This window comes from Arabidopsis lyrata (genome assembly GCF_000004255.2).
Source record: "Arabidopsis lyrata subsp. lyrata unplaced genomic scaffold ARALYscaffold_8, whole genome shotgun sequence".
Lineage (NCBI taxonomy): Eukaryota > Viridiplantae > Streptophyta > Magnoliopsida > Brassicales > Brassicaceae > Arabidopsis > Arabidopsis lyrata.
Window position 1 is genome coordinate 14,262,729 of NW_003302548.1, and position 18,127 is coordinate 14,280,855.

An 18,127-nucleotide genomic window follows, 5' to 3' on the forward strand; every position below is an offset into this window, starting at 1 on the left:
AACATAACGACTACATATCCTATGAAAGTTTAGAATTATTCGATCGCATCAATGAAGAAACCTCAAATCCGATTACATCTCTTTTGCAAAAGGTATGTGCTAATAAAACGTAGTTTAAGATCTTTTACATTCATTCAGTTTTATTTGAATTCTTTTAAATATTTGCATAACTTTTTGGTTTTCTTATTACTAATACCATTCATTATCTTACTATTATAGTTTGATTGCTTGATGGTTTTTATTTTGACTCATGAATTTTCAATGAAAATAAAAAAGAATTCATAGTGGTACAAAATCATCTAAATTTAATATAAAGCATCTTCAACAAAATAACATAATTTGATAAATGTACAATATATTTAGAGGTGGAAATATTATCTGAGATCTAAGCCACTCTGATCCGAAATATGATATATGAAACTTCCGGATATGGATCTAAATATTTTAATATTGAAAAACAAGATATTTAGATCCGACATGGATCTACTTCAAAATTTAATTTTCTTATATGGTAAACATAATTTATAAAAATATTTTGTGGTACCTGAAAGAAAAGAAAATTGTTTGGTATTTTTAAGAATAGCCCTAATAAATTTGTTATGTTTTAAAATGTTTATAATATATAATTGATGAAAAATTTGATATAACTTAATTCCAATATAATTATTCAAAAGTTCATAAAGAGAAAATATATTGAAAAGTCTCACAGATTGTATCCTTTTTGTATTTTTCAATTTTATGCTATTTCTCTTATTTGTCTAGAATTTGGGATTTTTAGAAACCAAATATTTTTTGTCCAAAAAAAAAAAAAGAGAGAAACAAAATATGCATTTACTTTTTTGTAAATAAATTGCCATGACAAAATAAAAAAAAAAAAAAAATTTGACTGAAATTTATCTAATATAATGGTAAAATGCAGAAAATTTATTTTTATTTTATTTGTATAATAAGATTATAGAATATTAAGAAATAATCTTTAGATTTGGTCAAATCATGTAAGACAGTTAATGGTGATTAGATTTTTAGATTTGGTCATAATCTAAAGATTCTTTCTTAGGTGGTGTTATTCATTGATGGATTTTAATAGAATTGAAATCCAACACTAATTCAGTGTTATTCAACTAATGATTCTAAATCTAACGTTAAAATCTGGTATTATTAGATCTTATACTTCATTAGATTTTAAAAGTTTGGTGTTATTCAATGGTGAAGTTAAAGTCAATCATTTAAGGTTTGTAAAATCCAGTGTTATTTAAAACTAAATGACTTGTAAAATCTTTGTATATTAAGTCATTTCAAATGAAACCTCTTTGGAGTTTCATGAGTAAATTATTAGAATCAAAATCCAAGATATACTGCAGAGATTTTGAAATCCACACAAACAGATTCTTAAAACCAATATCAGAAAACAAATCTAAACCTTAAAGAATTGACTTTAACTCCACCATTGAATAACACCCCCTTAATTTATTATTCAACCATCTTATTATATATGTCAAATAAAATATTACACTTTCTTCATTTTACCATTTTATTATACTGTATAAGTTTCTAGTCAAAGTCAAATTTTTTAAAAAAATTCATTATGCCAATTTATTTACAAAAAGGAAAGAAAATATTTTGTTTCTATAATCTCAAAATTTAAACCAATGAGAGTTTTATCATATAATAGAATATAGTCAAATAAAGGGTAAAAATCTGAAAACATCTATTAGTGAAATTTTTTTTTTTGAATATATTTTTATTTTACTTTGTTTGACTTTTGAATCTATCATATAAAAAGATGGAAAGATCTCTTAAATTTCACACTCATGCCAACTTTTGTATTCTCGTCTTCTCTAATTCTATTCTTTAAAGCTTTCTGCTTCATTTACTCTCGAACCCATTATTCAAATCTTTGTTCTCCGTCGATTTTGTGCCTTGGACTTCTTCTGGTGATGTCATAGTTTGGGTATAGACTAAGTTTGGATATGAGTCAGTTGTTCATTTGGAGCAACTGATTCATATCTAAATTTCGACCATACCCAAACTTTAATATCACAAAAAGAAGTCCAATCCTTTAAGATATTTGGTATATGAGGGTGTCGTCAAATAAATTCCAAACAATACATAATTAGTAGTTGTTTTAGTGTTTACTTTTTTCCATTACTTGAACCATTCTATCGTTATTATAGTTCTGTTTGAGCATGGCTAGAGCTGGACACTCATGTGAAAAATAGAAAATGCGGAAACAACATAATCATCACCACAACCCAAGGCAAAATTCATCATTTCTGAACAACTTTGAAGCTTTTATTTTTTCCATTTGTATCTTTTGTATATCATGAAAATGTAGAGTACGAGAATAGGCCATTATGTAATTTTTAGAAGTATGAAAAGTTTAACTCATTCTTATTATGTTTTTATCCTTTGTCCGTATTGGTTCAATTCGGCTTAGTTATATTGTATCGATTGTAATTGGTCAAATTTTTTTGTCAAATGAAAAGTGAAAACCCAAGTTGATTGTGATATCCTACTACTATTAATGGGGGAGTACTACATAATTTAAATTAACCTAAATTTTGTTAAAAAGAACATAAAATTCTCATTACAACTATGACCATTTGTTAATTTCTTATCTATACTAGTATTTTTGTAGTCACTTTGGTGACGGGTGGGTAAAAATGCTTCCGGGTTATTTGGATATCCGACCCGTTTCAAAAAATCCTTCACAAAAAAATTGTTGGGTCGGGTTATATTTAACCCAACTCATACACCGGATATTCCATATTTAATAATTTAGATATTTAGAAGATTTGATTAAGATTTATAATTATGATTCTCCTATCATCATTGTTTGATTTGTTTTTAACTCTTTTGAATCATCATATAATACATAAAGTAAAAAAAATCAATTTTTTTTCTGCATTTACTGTGATTCAAAATTTTAAAAACGGACATATATTATCCAATTGACGAAATTGTGTGTTCAACGTTATACATCGATTAAAATATTTAGACAATGATTCAAAATCATATCATAAATAAGAACATTAATAAAATAAATGAGTTTTTTGGCCGGACTGGTTTGGCGGGACGGGTTTTTGAATCAACAATAATAAAAAGATTAAAATATCATTAATCCGCTGCTTCAATACGGATTAAATACTTATTTTTTTTAATACCACAAATATTAGACATATTAAATCAGTCTCATTTAGAAAAGATTGTATAAAACCAAAAATTATCATGTGGTATAATGTTACTTAATAACAATATTTATAAAATTTTAAAATATCATTAACATGCCGCTTTAATACATATTAAATCTTTAGTTTATTAAAATATAAATGTCTTAGAGAATAATATGATTTGTAAACTTTTATATATAATAAATAATTATTAAATTTTAAAATAAAAACAAATCACGGAACGGGTTAAGAAATTACGGAACGGGTTATATTTCGGAAAGAATTTATATGGTGGACGAATTTGAGTCAATATTTATATATCGCTTTAATACGGATTAAATCTTCAGTTTATTAATAATTGTTTCGTGGACTCGTGGTATACCGTTACTTAATAACAGTTGTAACTATAATATAAATAAATATCTTATAAGGAAATACAATTTACAAAATATTTTTATACTAACTTTAAAATTAAATCTTCCCGCGATACACCGCGGGTTAAAATCTAGTAAAGAGTATGTTTGTAACTTTTGATTAAATACTCTAATCGGATAAACACGCATGTTTAAAAACACCTTAAAAACTTTAATCTAGGTTTTAATATAAAATCTTGTCTGGTGATTGTTGAATAATTAATTTGTAAATGTTAATAGGAAAAGAGTAATAACCAACTGATTCAGATTTATTTTGGTATGATTTCGTCATCTACAATGTATTACTTTCTTCAAGCTTTAGATAGACTGTAACTCAATTTCAAAAGTTATCTTCTCCAAAGATGAGGTCTTAAACGTATAGAATTTCTTGAAATCCACTCAAGCTCTTCTAAATAATATCCACCATAGTCAAAATGTACGTTTGTGTGGTTGTTCTTGTTCATCGCCTCATGGAATAAAACAAAATAAAAGACAATTACGAATTTTTTTACCGGCAGTAGACAAAGGAAACTATCGAACTAACTATGTATGTTAGAGGCAGGGACATATTCAGAAGCTACTCAATGAATCACAATTAACCAAAAAACTGAAACAATTACATCAATGACAGAGGAGAGAGGAGAAGAAACCGATTGCAAAAAAGAGGAGGCACCTGTTGCGACAGCCGACGAGATGGGTGGCTCGTGAGCCCTCAAGATCTCGCGAGATTATGATTGTTGTTGTGTTTATGTTTCTACGATGTTTCTCCAAATTTATCCATAACAAAATATAAAACAAAGAGCATGAATTACTATTAATACAAAACAAAAGATATTCAACTCCAAGAAATTTCTACCGGTAGTGGAAACTAAAAAGAAAACAATCCGACGACTATGTATGATAGAGGTAGGGACAGATTCGGAAGCTACTCGATGAATCATAATTTTGCGTCATCGTTGCTGGATAGAAATCAGAACAGTTATTACCGCTGATGACGATAAAGAATATTTTTGTATAAGATTACTTTTTTTGTTAAAATAGTATCATAAATTTATTTTAATTCAAGATTATCAAATCATTTTTGCTGATATATTTAACTAAATACAAACTAAATTTCAAATAAATATTTCAGTTGACTAAATTTTATTTTATATTAACATTAATAACTAATTTTTTAAAACGATATTACCTATTATATTTAAATTCACAAAATTAAATTTTAACCAGCGAAAAATTTGGATATTCTCCATTATATGTTATGACATTCTTTTCATTAAAGCTATTTATCTTATTTTTAATTAATTGTTAAGAAATAGATTTAGTTAATATATAATCCTCCTTTCATTTTAAACATAGGCTATTCATTTACTTTATTTCTTCTCTTAATTTGTGTTTTCTCTTTTTATTTTTTCATTCCATTCATACCAATGAGAGCTTGTTTCTCCACGTGAGGGTCTCTAAAACAAAAGAGCACAATTTTGTCGAAATCAAAGAGACGATTCAGATCCCATTTTGTCGTTGACACAAGAACCAATCCACCCACAAGTTTTGGAATCAGAAATGAGTGAGCTTTGTACGAACCCTAAGAAACCCAAACTCAAAGAAGATGACGAAGACGAAGAAGCTAATGTCTCTTGCAAAGAAGAGCAAGAAGAAGTTCTTGTTGCTTTAGTAGAGCATCGTTCTAATGAAATTGAGCGTCTTAACCATCACATATCTAATTACCAAAACAAGGTCTCTCTCTCTCTCTTCAAAGTTTTGATTTTTCTCTGTTTCTATTTTGGTTTTCTAGATTATCCATAGTGAAATGATTGAATGATTGGTGGGTTTCTTAGCTTGTTGAAGCAGAAAGAAGTTTGCAGAATTCAAAAGCCAAGTTAGCTCAACTTCGTGGAGTTTCAGTTCCATCTATTAGTGCAAAGAAAGATAATAAACCATTGAAGACTCTTAGAAATGTGAATGTGAGTGAAGACTATGCATCTCCATCACCTAGCAAGACTCTAAAACCTTGTGATAGCTCTGATCATCCCAGAAGTAGTTGTGGTAGTAGTGTATCCAAGGCTAAGACTGTTGTTGTGAAGCAAAAATCTGAAACATCTCGTGATAGTCCTAATGTTAAAGATAGAGGGATGAAGAGGAAATTTGGTAACCACTTTTGAACATTTGTTTTCTTGTATTTATTTGAGAGTTTTTTTAGTCTTGACTGATTTTGTTGTGTCTTGTTATTGCAGAGCAAAAGGAGCATAAAGAGTTGATTCGGTTGATAGCTGGAAACTCTTCACCAACTACAATTAAGTGTCATACTAGCAACCAAATCTCTAGTCAGCATAAGAGGAAATTAAGAAGCTTGATTTTGTGTCCTGTAAATGAGCAGTTGTTTGCAACAAGGTACAAGACTCTTTAGTCTGCTGGTGGGTTTAAAATGGGTTCTTGAATCTAATATCTGTCTTTGTATTTTCATGTATCATTAAGTTCTCTGGATGGAATGGTCAGTTTATGGCAACTGCAGCCTGGAAGGTGGGTTTTTTCCCATTATAGTTATTCTCTTGTCTCTGTGGATTGTTTATAGATTTACCCGATTGTTTGTTTTTATAGCAAGTTTGTTATAAACAGACTTCTTCTGTTGATGTTAGTTTGGACTAGTCTCTTATTGGAGGTGATAAAAATGATGACTTTAATTTACTTGTTTTAGATCTTCTGGGTTTAGGGCCTCAGATTTGGATAGAATCATATGCACTGACTTATGAATATCAAACCCAGTCCTTTGGTTTAACTTAATTGAAAGGGGAAACACTAATGACTTAGTATCTTTGCATTTGTACCCGATTTTTGTTTGTTTATGGTAGAGTATTCTTTTTGTTGTCTATACCAAACAAGGATTAAACAAAAGAAGAAGCTTGTTAGAAGGATGAGTATATTTAATAACCAGAACACATGGAACACATTTCAGATATCTAGCTAAATCTTGACAGGAATTCAAATTCAATGGTCCTATCCCAATTAGGAAGAAACAATGCAAACCTGATTTAGAGCCAAAATTAGCTCATAGATATTGACTGTGTCTTTCCATGTAGGGAATCCAATTGTTGTGATTTCTTATATTTTTGTGCGGTCTATTTAATTTCAGATTGGCTGCATCATTGCTTAGTACTACCGACTGTTTATCTCGAAAACAAAGAAGATGGGCAGAAGATATGGCCTGGCACCCTTCTGGGAACACCCTTTTCTCTGTATACACTGCAGACGATGGGGATTCTCAGATATCGATCTTAAATCTGAACAAGACACGCGGGGTAATTGTTACTGCACCACATTTAGTACATGAAGTTTCTGATAACAAAGACAAAGCCAACACAACACACTAGTTCTTTGCTTTTGGAAAGTATCTCAAACTAGGTACTTTTCTTTTGTGTTGGTGAAGGTTACTTTCCTGGAGAATAAACCTCACGTAAAAGGGATTATCAACAACATTAAGTTCATGCCTTGGGAAAGTACCTGCTTTGTCACTGGGGGAAGTGATCACGCTGTTGTTCTATGGAACGAGAGTGATGATGAAGAAAACAAATGGAAGTCGAAAACTTTACACAGGAATCTACATTCAGCTGCCGTAATGGGAGTGGATGGGATGAGAAACAAGAATGTTGTCTTATCAGTTGGAGCGGACAAGAGAATATACGGGTTTGATGTTCAAGTCGGTAGAGCAGACTACAAGCATCAAATAGACTATAAATGCATGAGCATTCTCGCTAATCCTTGTGACTTCAATCTATTCATGGTTCAATCCGGGTAAGAAGAACTTATCAAATATGGTTTCCATTTTTGCTAGCGGTTTTACTAAAGAAGAATCTCGACATTGTAATGTCAGGGAACCCGAGAAACAGCTTCGACTGTTTGATATCAGATTAAGGAAAACCGAACTGCATTCGTTTGGGTGGAAGCAAGACAGTAGTGAATCACAATCAGCTTTAATAAACCAGTCTTGGTCTCCTGATGGTTTATACCTAACCTCAGGCTCAGTAGACCCAGTCATCCATGTTTTTGACATCAGGTAACTCTTTCACAACATCAATGGCTCTCTGTTTACACACACATTGGATTGTGATTGTATTGTTGTTTCACTTGTGAATTGTGATAGGTACAATGCTCGTAAGCCAACACAATCGATAAAAGCGCATCAGAAACGAGTGTTTAAAGCGGAATGGCATTACTCTCAACCACTTCTCATCTCAATATCTTCTGATCTCAACATTGGTCTACACAAGATCTCATGAAACTTTTGAAGTTCTCATGTCTTTGTTCCTCATTTCTTATTATCTGAATCTGAGGATACAGGTTCAGGTGGCTTAATATTTATCAGTCATCGTACCAATTCTTAGTTCTAGGCATAAACATCGTTCCCATATGGATTGTATTAAACTCTCAATTTATTAAGGATTCGTTTATTATAACATTACTGCAGAACGAAAGAACAAAACACCTAAGATTTAAAAAAAAAAAAAAAAAAAAAAACCAAACCTTTTGGTCGAACAAAAACAGAAGAAATCTCAAAGTTCTGTCTTTTTCTCTCGTCAATTTGCGGATTTTGTTCTCACCCTCAATTGGAGATGCAGAGAGTCTCCATTAATGTCTCCGGAGTCAGAAGATTCTGCGTCACCTCTCTCTCGTCACTTTCCGCTTCAAACCTCACCGGTAAAAATCTCTTCTTTGTATCCAAATCAGACATTTCTGTGGATGGATTCCATGTCTGGTGTTTCTTAGGGTTTTACTTTTCTGGTCTGGGGTTTATCTAATTATCATCAATCTCCAGTTTTATGGTGTTTACATAGCTTTTTGGGTTGATTCATCTTTAAAGTTTCTCTCTTTTTGAAATTTGGAGCTCTTGGCATATGTTGATTCATGTTTGGTGAATTGTGCTAAAATTCACTTTATAAAGTTTCATGCTTTCTTTTGTAGATCATCGGATGTTGAAACAAGTTCTTGAATCATGCAAAGCTCCTTCAAATTCTAAATGTGTTCTTCAAGCACATGCTCATATCTTTAAACTTGGGTACGGAACGTATCCATCTCTTCTTGTCTCCACAGTTGCAGCTTATAGACGCTGCAACCGTTCATATCTTGCTCGACGGCTTCTTCTTTGGTTCCTCTCTCTGTCTCCTGGTGTCTGTAACACAAACCTAATCATTGAGAGTCTTGTGAAAATTGGAGAGTCCGGTTTGGCCAAGAAGGTTCTTCGTAACGCGAGTGATCAGAATGTGATCACCTGGAATTTGATGATTGGTGGTTATGTTAGAAATGTTCAGTATGAAGAAGCTTTGAAAACTCTTAAGAATATGCTTAGTTTTTCGGATTTTAAACCGAATAAGTTCAGTTTCGCTTCCTCTTTAGCTGCTTGTGCCCGTCTTGGAGATCTACACCATGCGAAGTGGGTGCATTCTCTGATGATTGATGGTGGGATTGAGTTTAATGCAATATTGTCTTCTGCACTTGTCGACGTGTATGCAAAGTGCGGAGATATAGAAACTTCGAGGGAGGTTTTCTGTAGTGTTAAACGGAACGATGTGTCTATTTGGAACGCGATGATCACGGGTTTTGCTACTCATGGGCTAGCCACAGAAGCAATCAGAGTGTTTTCAGAGATGGAAGCGGAACATGTTTCACCAGACTCAATAACATTTCTTGGGCTTTTAACGGCTTGTAGCCATTGTGGTTTGCTTGAAGAAGGGAAAGAGTACTTTGGTCTAATGAGTCGGCGGTTTTCAATACAGCCAAAGTTAGAGCACTACGGGGCTATGGTTGATCTGCTAGGCCGAGCAGGACAGGTAAAAGAAGCGTATGAGTTGATAGAATCAATGCCGATTGAGCCAGATGTGGTCATATGGAGGTCTCTTCTTAGTTCTTCTAGAACTTTTAAGAATCCCGAGCTAGGAGAAATTGCGATACAGAATCTTTCAAAGGCAAAGAGCGGAGACTATGTGTTGCTTTCGAACATCTATAGCTCCACGAAGAAATGGGAGAGTGCTCAAAAGGTTAGAGAATTGATGACTAAGGAAGGAATCCGTAAAGCAAAAGGAAAGAGTTGGGTGGAATTTGGAGGGGTGATACATCGGTTTAAGGCAGGGGATACATCTCATATAGAAACAAAGGCTATATACAAAGTACTAGAAGGTTTGATACAGAAAACTAAGTCTGAAGGATTTGTGTCTGACACGGATTTGGTGTTGATGGATGTCTCTGAAGAAGAGAAAGAGGAGAACTTGAATTACCACAGCGAAAAGCTTGCGTTGGCATATGTGATCTTGAAGAGTAGTCCAGGAACAGAAATTAGAATTCAGAAGAATATACGGATGTGTAGTGATTGCCACAACTGGATAAAAGCAGTGTCGAAGTTGTTGAATAGAGTGATTACAATGCGGGATCGGATACGGTTTCATAGGTTTGAAGATGGGTTGTGTTCTTGCAAAGATTATTGGTAAAAGAGACAATTCTACAAAAGCTTTCTATCTGCATTCTTTCTTCGCAAACTCGCAAAAGGAACGATCAAGAAACCGAAATATTACAGGAACTTTTAAGCTGAGTTATCAGATAGATGCACTCTGAACTATTGAGAAAGTTTAGTAAGTTTTGGGAATGTTAAAGTTTTATGGACTAAACTTGGTGATTTACCATTTTGTCCTACTAAAGTGGCAGTAATGTGTATTGGATCGGAGGGTATAAGGGTAATAATAAAGAAATGTTAGAATTGAGAAAAAAAAATCCGACCTGCCGGAATCGAACCAGCGACCTAAAGATCATCTGTTGTGAACAACTACAGTCTTCCGCTCTACCAACTGAGCTAAGGTCGGTTTGTGATTTCAATCAACTTCTTCAAATATAATCATATTATACGTAAATCTTCTCATATTTGCAAGAATACTCTAATCCGTCAACACAACACAATGCACCATCAAAACTTCACTGGACCATGATCATGAAGACTACTCGGATGGCAATATGTAATTCACTTCTCCGATCCTGCGCTACACCGGACTGGGATGAAACACATTGATCCTTGCACAGTAGAAGGTACAACACCACTGACTAAACCCTCCTCTGTTTTCAAGCCATTGTTTATCATATTTGGAGAGAAAGGAATGAGCTAAAGCATCTACATCGGCTCTCCATCTCTCCCGTATCATGTACAATCCCATCACTTCGCTTCATTATCCTCCAGGCTTCAAGCTAGGTGACTTGATGCAGCGTTGGTGCTCCACACGAACTTGATCTTCTCTCGGACTTCTCTGTGTCGGCCTTTGCAGGAGAAGCACAAAACCTTCTCTCCCATTTGTCTTTGTCTTCTAAATTGGTTCCACTATAAACAAATTCTTTGTAATTTTTTTCTTTTGTTGATTAATTAATTTAACATAATAATAAAAAAAGTACATGACCATCAAGAAGAAATGTAATTCTCAATATCACAAATACAAGATTATGTTCAAGAACCATGAAAAGCCAAAAAAGTTCATTGACCCATATATATATTAAAGTTTAGTTTCCCATCAGCATAACCTGACTGACCAGTCTTGTTCAAAAAGACATGAGAACACTTGAGGAAGAAGAAAAACATAAATGAATGAAAAGTTATTATCGCAAACTATGTAATAATAGACTAAAAATCTCCTCATTTTCTTTTGCCTCTTGCAACTACTGGAACTTTACTGGATTTGCACCGAACTTGGAACATAAGAGCACATATGTAGATAACTTTCGGGTTTTCTACATTTCACTTCTCTGTAGTATCCATTCTCTCCAACCATGTGAGATTTGTAGTTGTTCCACGTTTTGCTGTCTATATGACAAATCATTGCTACTTTCTTCTTCTCGTCGACGAAGAAAATCCAATATGGAAACCAAAATCTTTCAGTCAATAGTCTCATATCAACTTTTAAGAAGTTGCTCCACAACACTATATTGGGCTCAATCTTAGTTGTAATCCATATTTTCATCTCATATGTATCACACTTCGTAAATAACACTACAATTGCTTCTCTGTCCTAACAGTAGATAGAATTACAGCATCCTCAGGACAAGAGTGAAATGGAAGAGGAAGACGCGGTCCAAATCTCTCACTTGTAAAATCAAAAGAAAGTAAAAATAGTTTTACTTTCAACTTTTCATGAGCAATACAGTAAGCATTGCCCTTCAAGGACACAGTACTCCAACGATATATATTACAGTCGGTAGTGACATCAACCCTCCATGCATTAGACTTAAAATCGTAGATTTCATACTCACGGTGGAAAGACGAGAACTTCAAGATTTTGTGGTTGTTGTTTGTGTCGTATCCCATATAAAACATGTCTAATATACACAAGTTGTTTCTAGGTCGGATCCACCTGGTTTGGCCCAAATACGGGTTCCAAACCATGAGCCTAGACTTATCCTTAGCGTTGCATAACATCAATAACAATAAACCATCACAATGAAACAGTAGTTGACTTATTTTGACTTGATTAAGTTTACCTATTTTCTTTAGAGATGGATCTGCCAAGTCTTTGTGATTATGGAGATTGACGCTCATTAAACAAGCCTTGAAATCATATATCATGATCACCGTACCATAATCTCCTTGGCTTCTTTACCATAATGGTTTTTTGTAAAGCTCGGATCTTTGGATAAATAATCATTCCATTGTTTACAAGTTAATCTCACTGCTCTCAAAGATGTTATTGGAACCCTAGAGAGTATCTCTTCTACCAAATCCCGGCCGGAAAGATCAGACATCGACATTTTTTCAAATAGGGATTAGGGTTTTTAACTTTTACGCTTTGCCACACTACTTTATATATATATATATATATATATATAGTAAAAAAAATGGTAAGATAAATAAATACATACATACCTATTGCCCTTTAACATTTTTTTTTAAAAAAAGATAAAAATAAATACGTCATTTACTTGTTTTTTTTTTTTTTTGGAATATTTGAGGAAAATTGTTGCTACTAAATTCAGCTTGCTAATTCCAAATTCCTTATCAACTAGATTGTTGCTACTAGATTCTTACAAGACATTAAACCAGATAGTAAACCATAAACTTAAGTAACATTAAACCAGAATGTAAGACTTCTAATTCTCGTATTCCATTCTATCATGTGCTTGTGACCTCTATAACATTCTCAATGAGAGAAGCATATGTGAAATTGAGAAGCATGAAACTGAAATCACAATGAACTTCTGGTGGTCATGGTAATGACACATAGAGTTCACCACCACTTCCATGGTAATGACACATAGAGTTCACCACCACTTCCATGGTAATGACACATAGAGTTCACCACCACTTCTTTGCACAAAAAAAAAAAAAAAAAAAAAAAAAAAAAAGAGTTCACCACCAGTTAAGCAATCTGCTTTTGATGCATAAATTTTACATTCATACAACAAAAAAAAATGACCCATAGAGGAATGTGCTTAATCGACCAGAATTACCAGTGCCGGCTTAACAGGGGGACAAACAGTGCGACTCCCAGGGGCCCACAAACCAAGGGGGCCCACACAAATTTTTTTTCCTTTGTAAACATTAAAAAATATATATATATATATATGTGCAAGTATAACAGAAAAAAAAAAAAAAATTACTAAAGGGGGCCCAAAAATATTTGCATTCTTTGTAGGGTTAATTACGGGTCAGGCCCAACTTTTAAGTTTTTCTTTCAAGTTTTGACAAAGTGGGGATTAGCTTTCAGCATTTGATAATTATGTCAATTTCTGACGAAAATGCCCTTGTAGCCGAACCGGTGTACAGTGACAGCGAACGAAATCGTCAGGCGAGTTGGTTACGTACACAGTATCTCATTAGCTACAATTGATTAGTTTTTTAATATTTCCGTCGGATGTACAGTGTACACCGAACGAATAAAACAAATAAAATATGTTGTCACAAATGTTTTAAATGCTGAAAAAGTTGAGACATGACTCATTCCAACTGTAATCAATGCAAACTCATCATTACATTTTATTTTAATCCTCTTAAATCAAATAATCGTACTGTGTTTAGATTTTGTAAAGAGAAATAAGAAAAAACACAAACTTCCCCTAAATATCTATGAAGGAATGAGATTGTGGCCATTTTGATCTTGTTGTTTAACAAAGTTTGCAGGCGAGAAAGCAGTGACCATGGTAAGTAATGAAGTTGTAAATATAAATTTGAGGTATTACATACACTTTCAATGAAAACAAAATTGATTTGGATACAAAACTTCAGGAAATTGATCATTTATTCCTGTCTTCATTCTATATTTGTTCTGTAATAAATGTTAAATGAGGAGATGCAAAGTCTTTTTTTAGTTGGAGTTATAAAAGTTGTTCTCAGTTGCATTTAATGGGGTTCTCCTGAATTTATGATGCATGATGTTAATGGAGATTTCAGTATTTATTATGGTTGGTGAGTGGATAATAACAGAAGAACAATGGAAATTTGAACCTGAGAAAGGAAGCTATGGTCAGTGTGTACGTGTTAGAGAAAACATGAGGTACACGGATTTGGCACGTACATTATGTGAGGTTTTCAATTTGAAGTACAATGAATGGCAGCCAATAATTAGTTACTGGATGCCAGGAAATATGTCAATTATGATAGAACGTACACGCCCTCCTGTCTACATTGACAATCAAATGAGCTTAGATACATTTTTCCTGATTCGTGTTGGGGATCCAAGTGTCAACTTGTTTGTGTCGTTCAGTAGAACTGTAGATGCCACTACTAATGCGGATGTAGATGAGAAAACTGACGTACAGGATGAAAAAACAAATGAAGATGCAGAGGATGACAGCGACGAAAACATTGAAATAGATGACGATGCCAGTGGTGGATATAGTGCGGGAAGTATCCTCGACCCTACTATAGACGGCAGTGAAGGTAGTAGTGAAGATTACAATTACAACAAGTGGAATGATTTGATTGTAGAAGAATATGGAGTTGGCCATGTTGAGGAGGACGTCTGTGACACTCCACCGACCGTAGAACCGGCAGGAGAATTCAGTCGTCTATTGGAAGAGTGTACGAACACAAGTAAACGTGTACGTACAGGAGAAGGAAGTGGGAATTTGGGTGACACCCAGCCCACTGTGAATTCAACCCGGACGTGTCAACATGGATTGCTCCAATGTACGTACACTAGAGAATGTGTACAAGACACAGGATGCGAAGATGAATTTGTTACGTATACGGATACCGATGTTAATGGTAGAGACGAAGTCAATGGAGAGATTGGTGTGGATTTGGATATCGGAGGTTCAGAAACTGGTGTCTTAAATGAAACTGATCTCCGTATACAACCCTCGGTTGAGGCTTACGAAGTGTATAATGGATTTTCTTTATTACATAGTGGAGAGCCGGAGATTCTTGATAATGATGCTGCTCCAGTATTTGATGATTTAGCCAAAGTTAGATGTGATTCTACAGAAGTTGAAATTAGTACGACTGGTGAGACATTGTATGTGGGTGGTGTGTTTATGAACAGGAAAGTCATACAACAAACTACGGCTTATCTTGCACTCAAAGTTTGCTTTTGCTACAAGCAAACTCGGTCTGATCCTAGAAGATTGGAGATGGTTTGTGTGGATGAAAATTGTCGGTGGCATTTGTCTGCAAAGGTTGTCAAGAATTCAGAATGTTTCAAAATCACAAGGTATAATTTCATCCATACATGTGACATCGACACTCGCAAGGGTTACGCTAAACATGCTAACTATAAACTTCTCGGAGAGGTAGTGAAGAGTAGATACAGTTCTACGCAAGGAGGTCCGAGAGCTGTTGATTTACCACAGTTGCTATTAAATAATCTCAATGTTCGGATTTCATATGCTACAGCTTGGAGAGCTAAAGAGGTGGCAGTTGAAAATGTAAGAGGGGATGATATCAAAAGATACAGGTTTTTACCAACTTATTTGTATCTTCTTAAAGCAGCTAATCCTGGGACAATAACACACCTCCACTCTACCCCTGAAGCTGATGGTAAGCAGCGATTTAAGTATGTATTTGTAGCTCTCGGGGCATCCATAAAAGGAGTTAAGTATATGCGGAAAGTAGTTGTCATAGATGGTACATAGCTAGTAGGTCGTTACAAAGGTGTCCTCCTAATAGCATGTACCCAAGACGGGAACTTCCAAATATTTCCAATAGCTTTTGGTGTTGTTGATGGGGAGACCGATGCTTCATGGATTTGGTTCTTTGATAAATTAGCTGAGATTGTTCCAGACAGTGAAGATTTAATGATTGTCTCGGACAGGCATTCTTCTATTTACAAAGGACTCAGTGTTGTGTACCCGAAAGCTCATCATGGAGCATGTGTAGTACACCTTGAGCGAAATATATCCACGTATTATAGTAAGTATGGTGTTTCGGGATTATTCTTCAGCGCCGGAAAAGCATATAGGGTGAGGGATTTTGATAAATACTTTGCAGAGTTAAGGGGCAGAAGGGCTGGATGCGCAAAATACTTGGAAGAAATTGGATTTGAGCATTGGACAAGAGCTCACTGCAAAGGGGAACGGTACAATATCATGTCTAGCAACAACTCAGAGTCTATGAATAACGTCTTAACCAAAGCAAAAGCATATCCGATTGTCTACATGATAGAGTTCATTCGAGAGGTCCTTATGCGGTGGTTCGCAGCTAGGCGGAAAAAAGTGGCTAAATGTAAATCTTTAGTGACGCCTGAGGTTGATGAGCGTTTTCTCCAAGATTTACCTAAGTCCGGGAAATTCACAGTGAAGATGTCTGGACCCTGGAGTTATCAAGTTACAAGCAAGTCTGGTGAGCATTTCCATGTCGTACTCGACGAGTGTACGTGTACGTGTCTTAGGTACACGAAGTTAAGAATTCCATGTGAACACGGTCTAGCAGCTGCAATAGAGTTTGGGATTAATCCGAAGATTGTTGTTGGCTGGTGGTATAGCATTCAAACGTTTTCCGATTCTTTTCAAGAACCGATTCTACCTATCGCGGATCCAAAGGATGTTGTCATCCCTCAAAATATTTCAGAAATTATACTTATTCCTCCTCACAGTAGACGACCACCCGAGAGACCAACCAGCAAAAGGATACCTTCTAGGGGTGAAAACCGGGTAAGTTATATAATTTTTCCTTGTACGTTATTGACCGTATCTATGCTATGTCTATATACATGATTTTCTTGTTTACTTTTGTTGTTTCTCACGTTCAGAAAAAAAGACAGAAAAGACTAAATCCGAATCTCTGCACAAGATGTAGACAAGAAGATCATAACAAGAAGACTTGCAAAAATCCAATTTAGCTCTGTAGGTTTGTTTTTTTTTGGCAAAGTGTTGGCAGTGTACGTTTATGTATTTTTTGTGTATCCAAGTTTATTTCGTTGTACGTATGCCTGTGTACGTTTTCAGCTTCCCCGTGTACGTATACTTTATAAATGAAACGGTTATAGACGGTTACACAAGGGAAAAGGGATTTTCATATCCGCAATTTCTGGTCCGTGGATTTTTATACCTGCACATTTTTTTAGTGTATTTTTCAAATCGATTTCGCATTTCCTCTTTTTCTTATCGATCATTACAGAAACCCAAACACAAACATCATTCATACATATAGATTCTCATACTTCAAAACACATCATTCTTTTAGTACAAACCCACATCATGCATTCACTACAATACATATAGATTCAAAATATAAACCTGAAAAGGAAAATCAACACCAAAGCAAACACCACGATATTCTGCAAGCTACGGAACTGAATTTTCAACTCTGCAACTTCTTTTTCAATCACAGCCTCACAGACACGCGTCTCCATCGTCAGATTCTCAATCTCTGATTCACACGCATTGAAGCTTTTTTGCATTGTAATCGAAGTTCCTTCTAAGTTATCAACTTTCTCTATCAAGTCTTGTATCTCTTCCACCATACAAGAATCCGTCCATTTGAACACATGATACCTATTATCCTGACATACCAAGCTAAATGCATATCTTATATGACACAAAAACACATATAGACAATAATTTCCAGAATTTAGCCACTTACATTGTCTCCAAAAGGACAAGCATGAAACAATCTGCCAGGATTTCTAGCAGTGTTTGACGTCTTCATCACTATAGGTTCTCCGCACCGACAATTCTTAGGGAACCCTCTTAATCGATCACCCATTTCACAACTACCCAGCAAATTTCACCAATTCAGTCTCATTTCTTCATTAAAATCGAAGGTCGAGGAAGACATGGTTACCTGCTAGCGAAATGACGATTTCTTCTGATTCAATTTCTCTTAAGCTCTCTGTTCTGCGATTTTCTCCCATATCTTCACTCTAATTTCGGAGAAGCCGAAGAAGAAATGAGAAATCAGATTCTCAATTCGAAACCCTAGAATTCTTATTTTTCCCCGAATTCAAAACGGCGTCGTTTGATTACTTTGAAAACCCAAAACTGTAAAGGTTTATAAGTTAAAATGATTGTGACATGTTCGATGAAAGTTGTGGGATCAATTGGTATAAGGTTCTGGAAGAGTCAAGAAGGCACACAGGTTCGAAACCCCAA

At 34.6% G+C, this 18,127-nt stretch overlaps 4 protein-coding genes and 1 non-coding gene across 5 annotated transcripts; 2 read left to right on the forward strand and 3 right to left on the reverse strand.

Moving 5' to 3' along the window:
* The first annotated feature begins 4,989 nt into the window (after nucleotides 1–4,989).
* On the forward strand, nucleotides 4,990–8,033 carry LOC9300165 (protein tipD). The gene is made up of 8 exons (XM_002864043.2): nucleotides 4,990–5,317; nucleotides 5,419–5,728; nucleotides 5,815–5,971; nucleotides 6,056–6,100; nucleotides 6,711–6,876; nucleotides 7,005–7,369; nucleotides 7,449–7,631; nucleotides 7,719–8,033. Exons 1-8 carry the CDS (start codon nucleotides 5,144–5,146, stop codon nucleotides 7,852–7,854), a joined length of 1,536 nt encoding a protein of 511 aa, XP_002864089.1. The 5' UTR covers nucleotides 4,990–5,143; the 3' UTR covers nucleotides 7,855–8,033.
* Nucleotides 8,034–8,097: 64 nt separating this feature from the next.
* LOC9300166 (pentatricopeptide repeat-containing protein At5g50990) lies at nucleotides 8,098–10,336 on the forward strand. Its single transcript, XM_002864044.2, has 2 exons — nucleotides 8,098–8,272; nucleotides 8,537–10,336. Exons 1-2 carry the CDS (start codon nucleotides 8,188–8,190, stop codon nucleotides 10,054–10,056), a joined length of 1,605 nt encoding a protein of 534 aa, XP_002864090.1. The 5' UTR covers nucleotides 8,098–8,187; the 3' UTR covers nucleotides 10,057–10,336.
* Nucleotides 10,337–10,425, reverse strand: TRNAY-GUA. Its single transcript is given in 2 exon segments — nucleotides 10,337–10,372; nucleotides 10,389–10,425. It is a non-coding gene; the product is annotated as a tRNA-Tyr (tRNA).
* On the reverse strand, nucleotides 10,344–12,349 carry LOC9300167 (putative F-box protein At5g51000). Its single transcript, XM_021015768.1, is given in 4 exon segments — nucleotides 10,344–11,322; nucleotides 11,324–11,601; nucleotides 11,604–12,173; nucleotides 12,176–12,349. Coding segments are annotated over 4 exon segments (1,104 nt in total). The 3' UTR covers nucleotides 10,344–11,240.
* Nucleotides 12,350–17,259: 4,910 nt separating this feature from the next.
* On the reverse strand, nucleotides 17,260–17,741 carry LOC110225788 (uncharacterized protein At4g04775-like). Its single transcript, XM_021015769.1, has 2 exons — nucleotides 17,619–17,741; nucleotides 17,260–17,538 (listed from the first exon to the last, which is right to left on the reverse strand). The coding sequence occupies exons 1-2, from the start codon at nucleotides 17,739–17,741 to the stop codon at nucleotides 17,260–17,262; spliced, it is 402 nt and encodes a 133-aa protein (XP_020871428.1).
* Nucleotides 17,742–18,127: the final 386 nt, after the last annotated feature.

Bases quoted from the DNA above. Each gene is read 5' to 3' on its own strand.
- LOC9300166 (XM_002864044.2), top strand. From the start codon at position 8,188: ATGCAGAGAGTCTCCATTAATGTCTCCGGAGTCAGAAGATTCTGCGTC. The intron at 8,273-8,536 runs GTAAAAATCTCT...TTTCTTTTGTAG, and splicing joins TTCCGCTTCAAACCTCACCG to ATCATCGGATGTTGAAACAA.
- LOC9300165 (XM_002864043.2), top strand. From the start codon at position 5,144: ATGAGTGAGCTTTGTACGAACCCTAAGAAACCCAAACTCAAAGAAGAT. The intron at 5,972-6,055 runs GTACAAGACTCT...TGTATCATTAAG, and splicing joins GAGCAGTTGTTTGCAACAAG to TTCTCTGGATGGAATGGTCA. The intron at 6,101-6,710 runs GTGGGTTTTTTC...ATTTAATTTCAG, and splicing joins TGGCAACTGCAGCCTGGAAG to ATTGGCTGCATCATTGCTTA.
- LOC110225788 (XM_021015769.1), bottom strand. From the start codon at position 17,741: ATGGGTGATCGATTAAGAGGGTTCCCTAAGAATTGTCGGTGCGGAGAA. The intron at 17,539-17,618 runs GTAAGTGGCTAA...TTGGTATGTCAG, and splicing joins CTTGTCCTTTTGGAGACAAT to GATAATAGGTATCATGTGTT.